Source organism: Pholcus phalangioides, unplaced genomic scaffold (genome assembly GCF_987345545.1).
Source record: "Pholcus phalangioides strain wild (caught in Gottingen) unplaced genomic scaffold, Ppha-v1.0 ptg000012l_1, whole genome shotgun sequence".
NCBI classification, from domain to species: domain Eukaryota; kingdom Metazoa; phylum Arthropoda; class Arachnida; order Araneae; family Pholcidae; genus Pholcus; species Pholcus phalangioides.
This window is the reverse complement of record NW_028301605.1, coordinates 3,156,980-3,175,632: the sequence shown is the minus strand read 5'-3', so window position 1 is coordinate 3,175,632 and position 18,653 is coordinate 3,156,980. Positions and strand designations below refer to the sequence as shown.

General features: G+C 35.3%; 1 protein-coding gene across 1 annotated transcript; it reads left to right on the top strand.

Moving 5' to 3' along the window:
- Nucleotides 1–203: 203 nt before the first annotated feature.
- Nucleotides 204–18,403, top strand: Smn (survival motor neuron). The gene is made up of 8 exons (XM_089240042.1): nucleotides 204–362; nucleotides 2,819–2,890; nucleotides 6,150–6,215; nucleotides 7,333–7,545; nucleotides 8,530–8,745; nucleotides 11,688–11,894; nucleotides 13,974–14,084; nucleotides 18,259–18,403. The coding sequence occupies exons 1-8, from the start codon at nucleotides 324–326 to the stop codon at nucleotides 18,316–18,318; spliced, it is 984 nt and encodes a 327-aa protein (XP_089096168.1). The 5' UTR covers nucleotides 204–323; the 3' UTR covers nucleotides 18,319–18,403.
- The last annotated feature ends 250 nt before the right edge of the window (nucleotides 18,404–18,653 follow it).

The window sequence follows — 18,653 nt, the reverse complement described above, 5'->3', positions numbered from 1 at the left end:
ACAGGCGGACAACAAACTTTTCCTTCGGAGTTCATAATATCCATATAGTCTCTTGATTTGAATTCTAAAAAGAAATTATTAGAAAAAAAAATGAATTTCAAAATTTCAATGTGATCTGAACTAGCAGGAAATGGTCCAAGCAGTCGTAGCCGCCTGTCTAATGCTGTAGTAGTGGAAGGCGGAAAGACCCCGTCATTGGGAAGTTCCCACTTTGCAATTGTTGTTGTTGGTTATGGCAGTGAAGTTGGACATTTTTTGAATTTTAGAAAGTGTTGTTTCCTCTCATTTTTTTCTTTCAGTATAATCTCAAATATCTTGGCGCAATGGCGAGCCACATGTCATTGCTGTACAAGAGAGGCATGGTATGTGCTCATAACAATCATACATTCAAATTCAATCCCCCCCCCCCATCCACTCTTTAAAGTGGTCAATTGTGAAGTGAAAAGAAACCTCTATTTTAAAATGGTTTTGAATTTCATTGTATTAGTTGCGGCGCATTAAAATTGAATATAATTACCTAATCAGTATCCTTGTGGTTACTGTTATGTCTAAAACGGTTTGGTTAACAGTAAAGGAAAATAGTTTTTAAATGGTTCGCTGATTATTGCAAAGTCACATTATATGTGACTAACAGTTAGTGCGAGTTGTTACCTCAAATTACTGGCAATGTGAGTTAATTTATTAGTTTGAGACTTAGAGGAACGAGCATCATAGGCGGAAATAGACCACAGGAAACCAACTTCAGCCGACCACCACTGTGGTGACGGTGGGGTTTGTGGTGAGTGACCGCAGGACAAACTTTGTTGCTTTTTTCTGCATATCAAGGAGGGGTCTATAATCTTACATTCAAAATCTCAATGAAGTCTAGCCAGTGAAAATGGAGTTTAATTACCCTTAATGGTCACCAAGACCCTGGTTGAAATCCTTGTGGAATAATCCTTAGGTTATATGCACATATAATAATGCACTTGATACAGTAAAACCACCCAACAACGGCTGCTAATCAGACTGGGAAAAATTTGGACATTATTCAAGAAGGAATGGCTATTTCTGAAAAAAGGAAAACTAAAATTTTTGATCTATGTAACATGAAAAATAATAATCCATTCTGTAATTGATTATAGATAATTATATAATTGATTACGTTAAAATGTATGATTATATTGATAATGTAATATTAAAATAATTGATTAATTGACAGCCGCAACTAGAGAGGATCAGGTGGGTCTGGTGTCTGACATAAAAATGTGTGCTTGCCCCAGCTGACCAAGCATCTAGTTGCAATCCTGTTAACCGATATTTGGCGTCCTAAAATGTAGGCTTGCGGTGCAACATAACAGAAGTGACTGGAAAGAAAAACTGATATGGACCAAGATGGTGTACCAGCAACCCCTAAAATAGTTATTTATTCCTACTATACACACTCAAACCCATGACACGCTGGCCAAATATGACCCTCTGAGTCATCTGATGTTGCTCCTGATCACAAACCTAATTTTTAAGAATGAACTAAGTTTCACATTCAAAGATTACATCAGTGTCCCGCTGTGCATTTACAGCATGTCCAAAGTGGCCCGGTTCCTTGCAATGTGAGTCCGTCACTACGACTGCTAGAGGCCGTTTACAGGTCTCTGTGGCAATCAGCCCCAATTTTTTCAACTATGCTGTTTTCAATTCCAGGGTGGTTGGGGTGACGAGGTACAATTGCCCCTCCTATTAATTTCCCCCACGTGCTCATTGGGGTTGAAGTCTGGAGATATGGCTAACAACTGCAATCAAGTCATCAGATAATACTTTGTGCTATTACGATGCTCAAGATATACATTTCATCCTAACTTGCGGCTATATGTTCAATGACACCCCCAACGTCTGCATGAATCAAAGATAAAAAAGCATGTGGGTAGTTTTAAATGTCATAATAAAACAGTTCTAATAACTAAACATTGAAGAAAAAAAATGTTGATTAATTTTTCATTGATTATGGGAAATAATGCACATTTATCAACAAAAACTTTGGAATGTCCTGGAAACCTCGATGTACAGTCACTTAATCTAAGGGGGTTGCTGATAAAATTTTGGTCAAAGGGTAGTTACATTTCAAAACGTTTGGGAACCACTGTGCCAAATGAATCTTCTAAATTCTATTGCTGAATGTCTTTACTAAATGGTATTTAAATTTCTCTCATTCCCAAAAACTTTTAAAGAAAACTTCAAATTGAGGGAAAATTTTAACATTAAATTATGGAAAAATACTTATTGAGTAAAAGTTAACTTAAACACAAATATATACTCGAGTTGTCAGAGTTTGATTTATCATGAATAGACTGTATTTGAAAGGTACAACACAACTTGTGTTAATTCAGCACCTCCTGGAGATAGAAGGCCTCTGTATGCTGCTCGTGACGTTAGCAAGTAGTCCATGCTCATTCGGAATATACAAAGAAATTTGGCTGCATGTGCCACTATCATTGTTGTGTGGAAAAGAAACGATTAGGCTCCAAATGACGATTTCTATGCCCCACACCATGCGGTATTTGTGAGCCAACCAGGAAGATTCTATGCCAAAACGGGAAGAAATGAAACAGGATGCTGTGGTTCAAAATGTGGCAAACTTGCTAGGTAGTCTTAATGACGTTACAGATGAACATGGCAACCCATGCAGAGGACTTCTATCTCTAGGAGGTGCTGGCTAATTACCATGACTAATGCATGGTTAAACATTTTAAATCTAGTTATTCAAACTACCTATGTGATTTTATTGCAGTAGTTCCTTGGTTCATTAGTCTAACATTATTTTCCATTTAATGCTGATTTTCAGAAAGAAGATAAAAACGAGTGGGATGATTCCAAACTGATTGCTGCATATGACAAGGCCATGATTGCAGCTAAGGTGAATTTTTCTCTGTTATCATACTTTTGAAATTTTTATGAGTGCGTGTGATTCAAATGAAACAGGACATCCTTATTTCCCCATTCCACCAACGCTACAATTTAAACATGGGCCATTTTCACAAAACTGGACAAAAAAATAAAATAAAAGTTATAGAAAACATTATTAGGGACACTTCTTCACCTGCTAATAACTGAAATATATGCAGCTGTAAAGTTTGTTAAAAAATTCATGGAAAAAATTAATTTAAATTTCATTATGTTGAAAGATGAGTCATTTCGTGTGTTTCATCATTTCGTGTGACAATTGCAACATTTTCCATCTCATTTTGGTAGATAATTTTCGAGTTGGACAAGCACTCATACTCTGAATAACATTTTTGTCAATTGCATTATTTATTTTGTGTTTCCTCATTCTTTTTTTCAGCAAGTTTATGAAGACAACAGATTTCTAATTTGTCTTTGTTTTGCTAGAGCACGGGATGCACTCTCAAAGCAAAGTCTTTCGAGGAAATTTAAGCTTGATGTTGCAACCGAGAAATCTGAGTTTTTTATATTCTGATCCTCTTCTCCCCCCCCCCCCACCCCTTACGAGAGATCAACCCTTCCTTCTGGTTACCTAATGCCAGGAGAAGGACATTTTTACATGTTTTGCAACAACACTGATAAAAAACTAATCATGTTGAAAACGTGTTTTACAAAAATAATATATATCTCTGAAGTGAAATACGTGGGTAAGTGAAAATAATTTTCAATTATTTATTTCTAAAATATATCTATATAAAAAAATAGCCAGGAAAAGGGCATTTAATAAAAACTCATATATTATTTCGCCTGAACAAACTTAATCTGTGGATTAATTTACAACTCTAATCTATTTAGGAAGTGTCATTAAAGAGGGATAATCTAGAAAGCACATGTCATATGAGTTCTAAAATTCCCAAGTTTTAGAGAAGCTTCTCAATCCTGAATGGGGTAAATGTCATTCTGCTATGAAAAATGAAATTCAAATGATGAAAAATCGTGAAGTTTTGGCATTAGTTCCCCCAAACCCCCAGAATGGCTAAATCCTAGGTAATAGATGGGTATACACTATCAAAAAGAATGAGCATGGGTGAAATTGTCAGATGTTAGGCAAGGCTATTTGCCCAAGGCTATAAACAACATAAGGGTGGAACTTATGATAGAGTTTTCAGCCTGTATTAAGCTTTTCTATTATAAAAATGTTTTTTTTTTTATTGGTTAGGGTGGGCTAATTGTCAATTGAACGTAACTTGTGCTTGTAAACGTAACGTGTATTCCAATCTGAATGAAAAGTTGTATATGTACCAACCTCAGGGTTTCGTTAATGATGAACATCCAAATTATATTTGTCGCCTTAATAAGTCTTTATAGTGATTGCGTCTCAAAGTAAGAGAGAGAGAGGGGGGTTCTATGAAATTCATAATGTTCTTGAGAAATTGGACTTTTTCAAAACTCTCAATTGGTGTAATTATGTTTATTTACATCAGAAAAATGCTTTATTGCTGCTATATGTCTGTGACATTGTGATTTCCCCCAAAGCAGAATATGCAGAAATCTGTGACGTACGTTGCAGAACAATCAGTGCTACTAAAGAACAATCAGAAAGAATTTTGAGAAAAATGTAGAAAAAATTAATAATAAATGGTAACTACAGAACATTCCCAGTCAGCGGAAGGCTCATTGCAGAACAACACAAAACATTCTGCTTAGGGGGTGATTTCTGGTAGAGATCCTAATATAATTGAAGAAATTATCAAGAAATTACTAGACATTAACTTTGAGGAAAGTGATGGAAAACTTTTTATTCATCAAACTGATTATATCAATAAAAATTGTGAAATGTACAATAAGTTCTCAAGTCCATTTCATGTTTACCTATCGCGAAGGGTATAGTTTTGTCTAAACCGAAATGTGTCGAAGGACTGAAGCTGAAATTAGAGAAATGTCATGTTTACCATACAGAAATACTATTGGTTGTTTATATAGTGCAGGCAATACACAACCTGATATAAGTTATGCCATAAACATTCTTTCGGAATTCCGAGGGAAATCTTGGTTTTGTACACTGGAATTGTTTATTAAAGCTTTTAGGACATGTTTCTTGTACTAAAGAATACAAATTAGATCTTTCTAAATTGAATGTGCTTAATGTTTTAATGATTATGATTTTGCCTCAAATTGAGATGATAGAGTATCCATGGGTGGAATTATCTCATTTATTGGTGAAGAGTGGCCATTTCTTTTCATACATTTAAACAAGAATGTATTGCATTGTCTACCATGGAAGCTGAATATATAACTAACTGAAGCAGCTAAAAAATTAATGTGGATTATATTAGAATTCTAGAGGAATGTAAGGATTTATTCAATTTTGAATCAAATTCTAGCATTTTGTTATGTGATAATCAAGCAGCTAGGTTTCTCTAAATCTCCCATTGAAAATTATAAAACTGAACATATTGATATAAAATTTCATTTTCTAAGAGGTTTAGTGCATGATAATATTTTTAAGCTTCAATATGTGAACAGTAAAAAATAACTTACAAAGGTTTTTAACGGCTGGCTGATGTGAAGATATATTTAGGAAAGAGACAATTCAACTGCCCTTGCGGGGAATCGAACCCCACGTCCTTTCATTTTCCAGGTGAACGCTTTAGGACACTAGACTACAAATATCTCAATCTTTCCTTAGAGCTTGTGTGCACTGAACGGGACCTAACTCACGCCAAAGGTCACAATTGCTGACCTTGCCACCAGATGGTGACTTATCCGAGGATGATGTCACTCTCTGCTATCCATACGAAGGTTTCTTTCAGCTGGCTGATGTGAAGATATATTTAGGAAAGAGAAAATTCAATTGCCCTTGCAGGGAATCGAACCTACATCATTTCACTTTTCGGGTGAATGCCCTCCTAGACCGCCAGACTACAAAAGCAATGAATATCTCAATCTTTCCTTGGAGCTCGTGCACCTTCCTCTGCAAACTTTATAACAAATCTGTGTATGCCTGGTGGTGTGTGTGTGCATTTACATGTGTGACCCTAACATATTTATGTTATCAGGGTTATATGCTGATCTTATGTTCTTGTTGGTGCTTCCGTCTGCCTTCCACGTTTTTAAGTGAAAATGAGTAAATGTGCTGGAATTTTCATGTCATGTCAGTATCATGCCCAAGGTCTGCTAGCTCTCTGCAGAGAAGATGAATATTATTGAAACACTGGGTCTTCTTTTTTCAGGAGCAAGCAAAGAAGAAAGCCATGGCAAATATGAATGGTAAAATCCAATCAAAGAAAAAGAAAAATGTAAGTTCCGATATATTTTTATTGTTTCCAATTGTACTATTACGGCAGTCTATTTATTTTGTGTTTTCTATCCTTTAACTTTAGCTTATGCATAGTAGGATCAAAAAGTTCGGGTATATTGCATAGAATTTTGTAATTTGAAGAATTAAATGATACACAACCATTTTCAAAATTGTAACTTTAGTCAATGGTTTTGTACACATTTACCAGTACTTGTACAGCATTCAGAAGTCATCTTATTTTGCAACGATTCCTAATCTGTCTTGTGGTTCTGCTTTTGCCTCAAATGATGACACAAAATAACTAAAGATTATGTTTGATCCATGTAAGCAGACCACAAAGTTAGTACCATTAGAAATCATTGTCTCTTCTTTTAGAGCATCTTAAGCTCTGTGCGATAACAGGGTTCTCACGAATGAAAGCAAATTATCTAAATAAGGCTTCTTCAAGTGCTCCTTGTTTCCTGTTCTGTCCTCAAGAACAAAATTGTCATTTTCTGGATTGCATCTGTCCTGAGCAACCTGAGAAGTGTGGCAAAGCCTGATCATACATTGCTCCTTAATGGTGCTTTCTTCAAGTGTGAGTTGTGAGTCAAGTTTGAGTGGTTTCCACTGATCCGGAGCCATAACTATGAATTTTGAGGGTGGGGGGAAGGGGTCTGGCAAACTAGTTTTGCCCCCGCCTCTAAAACTAAAGAAACATTTGTTCCAGTCTAAAATTTGGCAGCCAAGGAAGTCCCCCTTTTTTCCCCTCTAATTTCGGCCCTGCACTCATCAAGCAAATCTTTAGGGACATTGTTTTGTGTCAGCAAATTAGATAAAAGCAGAATCGCTTAGGACAGACAGCTTGTTACTATAATAATTCCCATTTGAAGGAATACATTTCATACCATGGGAGAAATAATCAGTGCAATAAAAAATGTTTAGTTCCAAAAATGAGCAATAAATGATAACTGTGTTTTATAAGCAAGAGTTTGGTAAGAAATATTCTGTAGAACATAGTAATATGCATGTTAAGAAGATTGGAATCATTCATAAATGGGCCTGCAAAATCATCAGAGCATTATTCGACAGACAACATGTTGGCTTTGAGTTCCAGTCTTTAATGTTTATTTCAGTGGAAAGTTGGAGATTATTGTCAAGCTCCATATGCTGAAGATGGTCTCATTTATGAAGCTGTGATCCTCGAAATAGATGAAGCGAATGGTGTCTGCATTGTTCAGTATCTTGGTTATGACAATGAAGAAGAAGTTGGTTTGGATAGCCTTGCACGCTCTCAGGGCAAGCTTTCTAGGGAGAAACAGATTAAGGCCATGCAGCCTAATTTGCAGGTAGGGGTACTTTTAATTTTGAAATTAGTGTATTACATGCAATTTGCATTGTGTATAAAACTTGATTGATTGGAAATAACAATAATTTATGATATAATGGTGTGTTATTAATATACTCAACCCTTGAAACAAGGGCAAAATTTAAGAACCTGTGCAAGAATACAGTTACAGTAAAAGTTTGTTATAACAAGAGCTCACAATCACTGGAAACATTTTCAATTTTATAATAGACTTGTTATAAACAAATTTCAATTTTTTGCTTTTTCAGGTTATAAAGTGTAGAAAATTCCCTATATCTGTGTTATGCTAGTCTTTTAGATTATTTCATTTCAATATGAACAGGGCTGCTGCCATGAAATTGGCTGTCAGCAGTTGAGTCTCAAAGATGTTTTTGCGTAGAATTTTGTAAAAAGTTTTGCCAATTGGTTGAACAATTAAAGTTCTCACTGCAGGCTTCATTGAATCATTAAAATTTATCTACCAATCGGAAAGTTTTTATTTGGTCAGCCAATCTGAAGATACTTTTTCTTGCAAGTCCTGGCTGTGACCATGGTTTCTCAGTCACTAGGAGAGGCAAAGGTCTAATAAAATTGCCACATATTCTATGTGTGTTTGGTAGGAAAGCCTGAAAATATGAAAGAAGAGGTTAAAAAAAAATTCACTTTTTCTGGGTCCATTCTTTGTTAAAAGTACTTTAGAGTAATGTTTACGAGGAGCATGTGCAATCATAAGTGATGGTAATCCATCCTTTAAGTTGGATTTTACAAGGGGGAGAGAGAGAGACTAACATTTTTGGTGAATTTTGTTTACGTTATAATGAAGGTTCTGAATTCACTATAACCAGATATTTTTTTATCCTTAACATTAACTATTTGATCATCACTCTTTATATTGAAATTTTACTGAAAAAATGAAGAATTTGTTTATTACTTTGCTTGATATTTCAAATGATTGTTTATTTTAAACTTTATATTTTTCCCTTAGTGGTTTGTTGGAGACTTATGTAGAGCTCAATATTCCGAGGATGGTCTGATGTATGAAGCAATGATATTGGAAATATATGATGACGGAACTTGCTTGGTTAAGTATACAAATTATGACAACGAGGAAGTTGTGGTTCTGAAAGACTTGGAGCCAGCGCTTGGAAATCAGCCAGAGAGAAAGGAATCTGAATCAAGTTTCATTGCTTGCCAAAAAGAGGTAAGTCTCCATCTCTCCTCTGGCATTTCATTTGAGTGGAGATTATGCCTGTATTTTATCGATGATTACAGTTATCACTTGATAGCTCCATGTTTTTGTCCTAATACCGTTATACAAATGCAAAGGCCACCACAGACAATGCCCGATGAGGTGGCTTATATTTGACAAGGAGACAAATTTTTCACTCTCTAGCTTTTCTTGAAAGTTCACAGAGCGAGCAGACCTGCAAACACAAAAGTGATCACAAACACTAACTTCCCACTAGGACTGGGCGATATTGAAAATTCTACATCGTGACACATCGCCAACTTTATGACAATATGATATATTGATATGCTACCGAGCATATGAGCAGTTACAGGCTCCTTTGGGGAGGGGGGGGGGCAAATAATTGCACTCTTTTGCCCATGATATATTTTTACTGAATCAAAGAAAAGCAACAGAATTTAACATGAGAGGGAGGGATGGCAACTATATATATATATATAAGGTCAGCCAGTGGAATACATATTTTGTTTAATCCTAGAATATTAACTCTACGTCTCCGAGACGTAGAGGTATAGGCAGTTAACATGCAGTTTTTATCAGCTTTTTTTAGTTAGTATTCTAGGGTTAAATTTTAGGGCTCTGGATAAATGCCCCCCACTTTCCCATACTCTAATCAGGACATAATCTATGTTCAACGAGTTGTAGCCCCCACATGGCTGGGGCTGACACGGCTCCAGCCCTCTGACAATTATCATACTGTTTCATTTTTTCATGCTATAAATTTACTATAGAAGGGCTCGTAAAAAGTCTGGCTTGAGACTTGGCAAAGGTCCCAGCCTAAGGTCTCTGCTCTATTATGTAGGAATCATGCAACAAGTAATGTAGGGCTGAGTTATAAAGGGAATAATGAAATCATAGCTTTTCCAATTAATTTCATACCTAACAAACATTAAATATTTAAAGGTTTATTCTCTAATCCCCCCCCCCCCCATAAAGGAAAATTTCTAATTCTGTTTCCATTGATTTTCTAAGCAGATCTACTTCTCATTGATTAAGCATTGCATACATGAGTTAGGGGAAAAATTCATCAAAAATCAAATTTCAGAAGAAAAAATAAATATCTTGCTAAAAAAAATGAAAAGGCTCTGGATTAAAACAGTGAAAGGAAAAAAAATAGCAATTTCACATATGAATAGATCCTTCTTTCCTCCTTGTTCGCTGGCAGGAAGCAATGTCTGCATTCACGTATGCATACTCATTCGCAAAATCTGTTCTGCCATGCATGCTGATGTCTACATTGGACGAAGAAAAACCACATGCGCATGTTTACTAAATGAGCATCACCAATTCCATGTAAGGATATCAGATTTCCCTGTTACATCGCACAGGCATGCACCGACTCGTTAAAAGTTCTGCAGAGCCATGTGTACGAGGTGCGTGTTGAATTAAGTAGCAGTAGTTGGGAAAAGGATTCTTGATGATCAAAAAAGTGATGCTGTTATAACCGGGGTGCCAAACTCGCAGGGCACATGCAGTCTCTGAAGAAACTATTGGTAGCCCGTGACCTCCACACATCTCAACAAGATTCAAAAAATATTCTTTTTAATAAAAAAAAAAACAATTTAAGTCAAAAATTGCAAATCTGAATGAATCTACAGTTGCAAGCCGCTACATATTCACAAAAATTTTCAAGCATTTTAGTTATGTAGCAAGTATGTGTGAGCATTTCATGATATTTTTTATACAGAGACATATTGTGGTCGAAAAAATAACAGTAATAGGTGATAATCTGTGTGACCAGTTGGAAGTAATATTCTAAAATGTGCAGTGTTTTTCAACAAGCCCTCAATGAAATTTCAGGTGTTCAAGACATGGCTCAAATGACTGTTTCTTTGAGCTTATGAGAGATGTCAATGTGAATGTCACTGGAGAATTTTTATAATGGTTTTCTATTATCCAAGAAATCACAAAAGAAGAAGATATTTCCTATGTCGTGATGAAATCTACCAAATTGTGCACTGAAGAAAAATATCAATTTCCTATGAACAAACTCGTAGCAGTGAGAAAGGATGGTATGCCAGCAATAGCTGGTAAAAAATATATAAATTTTGTTTCAAGACTTTCTGCAAAATTAAAAAGAAAAATTGCATTCTGGAAATTCCTGAACTGCAATTTTTCCACCGCGCCATTTATCAGCAGGTCCTTTGCTACAAAGAGTTGGAAATAAGCAGCAGTGTTCTCAAGCCTGTAACAAGCAGTTTGAACTTCACATAATCCAGATGCCTCAAATATCTTTCAGGCAAGTTTAAGTGGGAATTGTGGGTTTGCTCGAAAGGCATTCAGAAGAGAATAGTCTCAATTATTTTTCTATGTCAACAGTAAAGCAATGAAAATCTTGATGGGTTTGTAGGTAGAATTAATTTTATGGTTTTTAATATAATTCTTGTGCACTTCCCTTGGACTCCTATTGAACAATTTTTCAAATCTTTTAAATAGTTTTTAATTTCTAATTAAAATTTTAATTACTAATTAACAGATTTTTTAATGCAGTCGAATCTCGTTATAGCGAACTCCAAGAGACCTTAGAAATTTCTTCGTCAAATTGAAATTTTGTTATAAAGGAATTCCATGTTTTTACATTGTTTTTATGTAAACTTATCTGAAGGATTAGAAAAGTGTTTGTTGAAACGAGAATTTCGCTATAACAGTATTCGTTTGAATGGGATTTGACTGTACTAATTTCTAATAATTGACTGCACATGAAAGGTAATTTTAAAGCAAATTTCCCAGGAGCCCAATTGAATTTGACACTTCTGTTACACAGAGAGGTGTGTGTGCACCAATTGAGGGAAATTAAGAAAAATTAAAAAGTTGAACATCATATGGAAAAGTCTAATTGATGTTGACCAAAGACCAATGCAATAAATTTATAGAACTTTGATCTTTCTCCATAGGCATCGGTTGCTGATGAAGTCTGCAGCAGCTACAGCTCTGATCCCAGCTCTATGACAGCATCCGAAAATGATCTGACACCATCACAGAGTCGCCATCATCCATCACGTGCGAAACCGGATGCGTCAGGGGACTGTGGGGATATGAGACACAGAAGGTCCAGCCGTGATCGCCATAGGAATTTTCCTTATGAACATACCTTTATGCCGGTAAGTGTGCAATGTTCAGAAGAACCTCAGATGACTATGGAGTGTAGGTATTGAAGATATCTTGGATATCAGGAACCTCAGTTAACAGAGAATCCTTGAGATATAAAAATAGCAGCCCATTGATTATATATACACTGTTACTCAAAAGTTAAGCAACAAAATGAAAATTCATCCTAGTGGTGGACAGTGAAAATGAAAAGCTATCATATTTGCACACATTGCGGGCAAATATGTGGCATAAAACTTTTCACATAAAATAATCAAGATCTTCCCCGCCACCCAATTCATTCCTTGTCTCCACAATAGAATTCCTTGTGTAAAATTTCCTAACAATTTTGGAGTAAAATACAATGTGTTTTATGAAGAATAAAATTGTAATTTTTCTTGAAAAGAGCAGTGCAATACACAATACTGTCCAACAATCCTTTCAACTTTAACTTGTGAAAGTTTTAATGTGATGAATGGGTAGTTTCCTTTTAATTTTTTGTTTAATGCTTCCTGTTCATTAGTAGCATTCCCTCTAACTTCTAATTTTTATTATATGTGCACAAAAAGCAATACAGCCGTGTCTGAATATGTGAAAGTCCCATAGGAACATGAACAACATTTGCAATGTCCGACATTCGCTATAACCAATATAATGCGGAACAAGCACAAGTCTAACAACATAAATATGTTAGGGCCATGCATATCCATACACAACGCTTTCTCACATGCACTAGTTTGTTAGAAATTCAGCAGGGGAAATGTATATGAGGTACATGTACAGTCAAGTAGTAGTATTAGCTATAACTGATATGTGATAAGTACTCAAGTTTCATGAGAGAAATCCACTTGAAGCTGTGTTTCTCAATCTATCACAGGACAAGGAGTGCTCCTCAGATAGACGAAAATTTAATTATTATTGGAATGAAAATGATTCATTTGTGTCACAAATATTAACAATATTCATATAGGTTTGAATAAAATATTACTATAGACCCCCTTCCATATACTGTAAGTCACCAACCTATGTCAGATGCAAGCTGTTGCCATTGGTGTGTGCTTGTTCAGTGCTTTGAAATGATATGTTATCAAACTATTCTGGAGAGCTGTAGATAAACATTGACAGAAGGAAGGGAGCAGTGAGTGACAAACTGAAAAAACCACTGCTGTAAATGGTTCATCAAACATTTACAAAAACCAACTGAGAAATGGTGACATGAATGAAATGCTGATCGCTCTTTATTCAAGCAGTTCTGGGAATCAACAGAACTAGCACTGTTTATAACTATATATCTTCATCTAGCTATAGATGGCACTGACTTGATGCACCCATATGTAACCTTTCTCTGGAATAGTACAAAACAATACTTTCTGTTCAAACTCAGTAGCTGAAAGAGAATTTCAGATTTTTTTAAAGTTTATCCTATAAAAAGAACATTCTTGCATAAAGCTTTGTTATAGCAAATACTCGTAAAATTGACAGTTTGTTATAAGTGATATTTTTTAACTCCCTAGTTTTGCAGGTTCACTGGAATGAAAAAAAAAAAATTTATAACCGATACTTCATATTAACTTATTTTGTTATAAGCATGACTGACCACGTCATTCTGCCCGTGTTTTTTGTTGGGACAGAACATGTTTGTTTTTCCACCTTTATAACGGCACTCATGAGTGCCAAAACATATTAGTATTTTGTAAATTGCAATTCGTCCTCATTGCATTGTCAATATTCTGCTAAAGGATAGACTATGTATCATATCTGTGATCTGGATTGGTGATATTGATTTTATGTTCAGTAGCGTTTCCACTGTGTGTGATTGAACATGCCTTCAGTTTGAAAGAATGTGTAATAGGATGCACTACAGTTGGATATTTGCTGGCAAGTTGAAGCATTTTTAATGAAAATTACATAAGATTAAAATATCTTGTCGTCCCATTATACATATAACAAACTTTGAGGAATTGAAATTTCAGTGTGCTACATCTGATCTTTCAACATCCTATGGGATGGGAGCAAAAATTTTGTTTGTCATAAACTGAGTTTAACTTTACTCTGTTTAAAGAAACTTAATATTTTTTCCTTTCTTTGTCTAGAGCCAACATCTTCCTTCACCGGTAAATGGAGAGGTTTCCAGTCTTGATGACGACTTGGGATCAATGCTTATAGCATGGTATATGGCTGGCTATCACACTGGATATTACCAGGTATGTATCCAATGTTCACAAAGTTTTATGTTATGTGTGTAATGTATATTTTTCCCGTTTTGTGAAATTTCTCCCATGATTGCCCTAATCATTCATTGACATAAAAATTACTGATAAAAACAGCATTTAGTCTATAGTATGGCACAACAATGTGATGAATATTGTTTTTTCTCCTTTTTTGAGTGACTTCATAAAAGAACCTATCCAATTTCACTTGCCTCCTTTGTCTTCCTTTTGAGGATTTTGTTAATATGGAAAATTGTATTGTTGTTGGACAGATTCATTGCTCGTGCGCTGCTACAGCTTTATTTGGGTGTTTTTTCTCCAAAATTTTTCATGACGACTTCAGTTTTAAACATCTTTCTCTAATGTCATGTCAATTAGGGAATTCATCCTTATTTCTTTCTTCCTCTAGTCCATCCATAAGCAGGGTTTGGTTTTTGACATGGCAAGAGTCAAGAACAAGTTTACTGTCGAAAACTTGTTTAAACTGCCAAAACTTGCAATCAATGTATTTTTTTTTTTTTTTTTGGATATGTGATATCATTAAATATATTGAAAAACAATATAGTTTTTTTTATGCAGAATACAATGTTTTACAGTTCAAAATATTGATTTGTCACAATTATTAAGTGCAAAATATTAATTATTTTACTCTAAATTTTAGTCTTGGCAAGATTTTATTCGGTAGCTAAACTAAGTTAGCATAGTTTCCATTAGAGCAATACATAACTGACTTTACTAATTTATTCACAAAATAAGATTTCTTAGTGCAAATACAGTAAAACCTTTTTTGCGGGCATCGGTGGGGCAAAAAAAATTGTCCGTAAAAGAGACCATTACTCAGGAGTTTGAAAAGCATGATTTTATTATACACTTAGAAATTATTATTTGTCTATAAAAGAAGGGAGTTGCCACATTGAGGGGTGTCCATTAAGAGGGGTTTTACTGTATAAAGTTTGAAAATGCTCTTTTGATTAAAGGTTAGCTAACAAGACTCGCTAGCCAAAGCATCGCTAGTTTTGCCACTTGAGATACAACATTGGAAAACAATTCCCTTTCAAGAAATCATGGGATTAGACATTGTTACTGTTGTACTAAGAAGATGGGGAGTTTCTTCAGAGCTTCATATCCAATCAGCACTGACAAGCATCTGCTAATTTTTTCTGTTGTTTTCTGTCCTGTTTAGAGCCATATCAATGTGCACATTAGTCAGTCCTTTGATTCTGTGTGTGCTTGAAATATATATGCTACTACTATGCCCTGTAAGAACATTGTTTCTGGCACTAGAATTTTCTAGATTATTTAGCAATAATAAAAATTCAATGTTTGTGTTTATAGCATGTAAAACTTTTTCAGGCACTTATTTGTTAGAAAAATAGTGCGCCACAGATAAGTATAATGATAATTACATTGTTTAAGATAATTCTAGAGGGGAAAATTATTTAAATATACATATATTAAGCTATATTACGAATATAGTAATAAATTGATTCTTTTATTTGATCATTTTTGTCGCACCGCAGTCATTTTCTGCCCACGATGGCTAATTACACTGGGACCTACAATTTATTTATTGCTGATTCCGAAGCAGACTTTTTCATACTCATTGAGAGGTTGCACTGACACCACCCCCCCCCCCCCCCCACCACCATATGGGACTCCCTGTGGTAACAATCTTTTTCTGTGGTCGCCGTTTCTGTTGTACCCTTGTATCAGGAAAGTTTTCTAACACAGACGAATTGGGTATCGAATCCGCAACACCTCTAAACATCTTTTGGTACTTAGAGTGAGTATCTTATCGACCTGGGCTACCGCAACCTTGATTCTTATGATTCTTTTATTTATTTACAGATGTAATATAATTTTAGGCATTACACACAATTAACATATTTATTTTCAAAGGAATTTTTTATATATAAAGTTTTTTCTGTCAGGTGTCAAAACCTATCAACTTTGTCCATAAGCTGCTGCTGTTGCGCGTAAAGAACCATCATTTCTTCTGTGGTCAACTCCTGGATATGTTACTACACTTGTTCTTGAATGTCGTCCTCTCGTTCACCTCCAATCCCCAGGTCACAATCTCTTTGACAAATGGCTTCTGTTTATGAGCTAAACCCTTGAAGTAACGTTCAATAATGCAATCAGCTCAGTTTTCTCCCAAGTAGAATTGGGAGCTCTCTTGGTGACCCCATCTCAGTCTTTATCGATGATCGTGAGGCAGTGCACGATGTGGAAATGTTTTCTTCAAAACTCTTGGAGGGTAAGGTTTGTTCTGTTTGCTGAAGATTATGCATAATCCCACAATATGTGTATGGATGAAAGCAAAGAACCAATGGTTCATTTTTGATCTCGTGAAACCGAGTAGACAAAATGCAAAAACTTTTGCTCATTATGTGGATCTTCACTCATTTATAGTCAAAATTTATTCAAAAGTTTTGTTCGTCTTGCGAAACACTCTGAAACCGAAGTTCTGCTGTATATTACTCTTCAGTCTCTACACACTCCTCCTCATGTTATTACATTCCATTTGCAAGGTGTCCCATAGATAGAGGTTCACAGTTTGAGGGGGAGTAGAGAACATCCAAAACTGATGGAAAAGAATTATTGTCACATTTTTATAGTGTAATCTGAGCTTAAGGCCAAAATTCACTATAAAGTTTTATAAAAGTTTAAAAATTCAACCAATAGGCGCATCGGTTGCATTCAAGCAAATGCAACCGGTGTTCTTATTGGTGGAATTTTTCACGTTTTATCAAAGAGCTTTTACAAAACTTTTATAGTGTAATCCCGGCCTAAGACAGCATTGTGATGTGAATATTTCTAAGCACATGCATTTTGAAAGTCTCCACCCCCATTTCCTCTTTTTTCTACTTGCAAAGTCTTTGATATCTCCTGATTTTTTTTTTTTTTTTTGGAACATTGGTGTTTTGGATTTTTTGAAAATTGGATGTTTTTGGAATTTTTCTTTCATATTTTACCGAAAAGACAAATTTTTATTTTCAAAGTCTTTTGAAAATATTTTAAGATATTTTCTCCCATTGACTACTTGTGAAGATTGGAATGAAGGCATCTTTATACCCATATTCTATGGAGCTCTAGATTAAACCTCTGAAGAATGCTCTAGGCTGCCTATGGGCACTGAATCGAGGTTGAAGGAGAAAAATAATTACAAAAATTACGAAAAAAAATAGTTTTTTTATGCACGAATTTCAAACTAAAGATTGGCATCTAAAAAACGGGTGTTTAGCCCGCCCCTTTAGTGCTCGTGTGAAAGGGCATGAGGTCCCGCATCCGTTCCATGTGAAAGGGGCCTCAAAGTTTGAATCTTTATTTACATGGAACACCCTGTATAACAAAAAAATCCTTAGAGGTTAAATTTTGAAAAATCACTCCTTGATGAGTCTCTACATTACAAAATAAAAATACTGACTGAATTTCATATTTATAGCTTCAGCGGTTTCGGCTCAGCATGATTTTATATCTTTTGAACCTTTCTCTCTCCCCCCCCCCCCCCCATTAGGATCCCTTTACATTATAAAATAAAAATATTGACCAAATTCGATATTTACAGCTTCAGTGGTTTTTGGCATAATTGCTCTATATAATCATTGGAAACCCCCCCCCCCCAGTATGCACACATAGTGGGACGAAGAGGTATGTGGTACAAGAATTGCTACTAGGAAGAAAAAATTGTTTGGGTTAGAGGAAGAGATGTCTGCATGTAGTACAGGAGAAAAATATAGTGAAAAGGACTGGAGAGGTCTGCAATTTTTTTTTTATTAAAGAGAGAAAGAGAAAAAAACAGACCAATCACAGTAGATCAAAGTGAAAACAAGCGTGTTTGTTCAAGTCTCACACCTTGTTGAGTGGCTTTTCTCTTTTGTCTCGCCTTTTTGAATATGTGCTGTGTAGAACAATACAATATAATTATTTTCATCGTTAGTTTTTATTCTATGCTCTCCTACCTCTTGGTCATCCTACTGTGTGTGCAGCCTTTAATGGTCAAATTCTGAAGAGAGAAAAACTCTTCTTAGTGAGTCTTTACATCATAAAATGAAGCCACTGACCAAATTTCATATTTATAGCTTCAACTCAGCAATCACGAATCAGTCAGAAGATATTATTTTATACATATAGATTAAATTCTGCTCTGCTCTCTCCTATTTTATAGGGTAGACACGCAAGAGCTGAATCCGAGAATAGAAGCAGAAGATTTCGAGACTTTCATTGAACTTTTGCCCATCTCTCCTAATAATATGTGTTCATCTTTGTAGTCGTACTGTTCCAAAGTTTGTATTAAAAGCATTTATATAGGATATAGCGCTCACTTATTCAAGTAACATTTCACAAATTTTAGAAATTTTCTTGGCATCTCTATCATAATTCCAAATTTGAGTTGTTTTTTTGTATTTTTCACCTAAAAGAAATATATGTTACGATAAATGCGATAAATCCGCATAACAACCAGTTACTATGCAGTCGTGTGGACATCATGCTGGACTCTCATTCTTAGGATGCAGGTTCAAACCCTGTTGACGGCACAGTGATGGTCTGCTGATGTTGATT

What these genes read in the sequence shown, in the direction of transcription:
- Smn (XM_089240042.1), top strand. Translation starts at nt 324, where the DNA reads ATGGCGAGCCACATGTCATTGCTGTACAAGAGAGGCATG. An exon ending in CCATGCAGCCTAATTTGCAG is followed by an intron (nt 7,546 to 8,529) that starts GTAGGGGTACTT and finishes TTTTTCCCTTAG; the next exon opens with TGGTTTGTTGGAGACTTATG. An exon ending in ATCACACTGGATATTACCAG is followed by an intron (nt 14,085 to 18,258) that starts GTATGTATCCAA and finishes CCTATTTTATAG; the next exon opens with GGTAGACACGCAAGAGCTGA.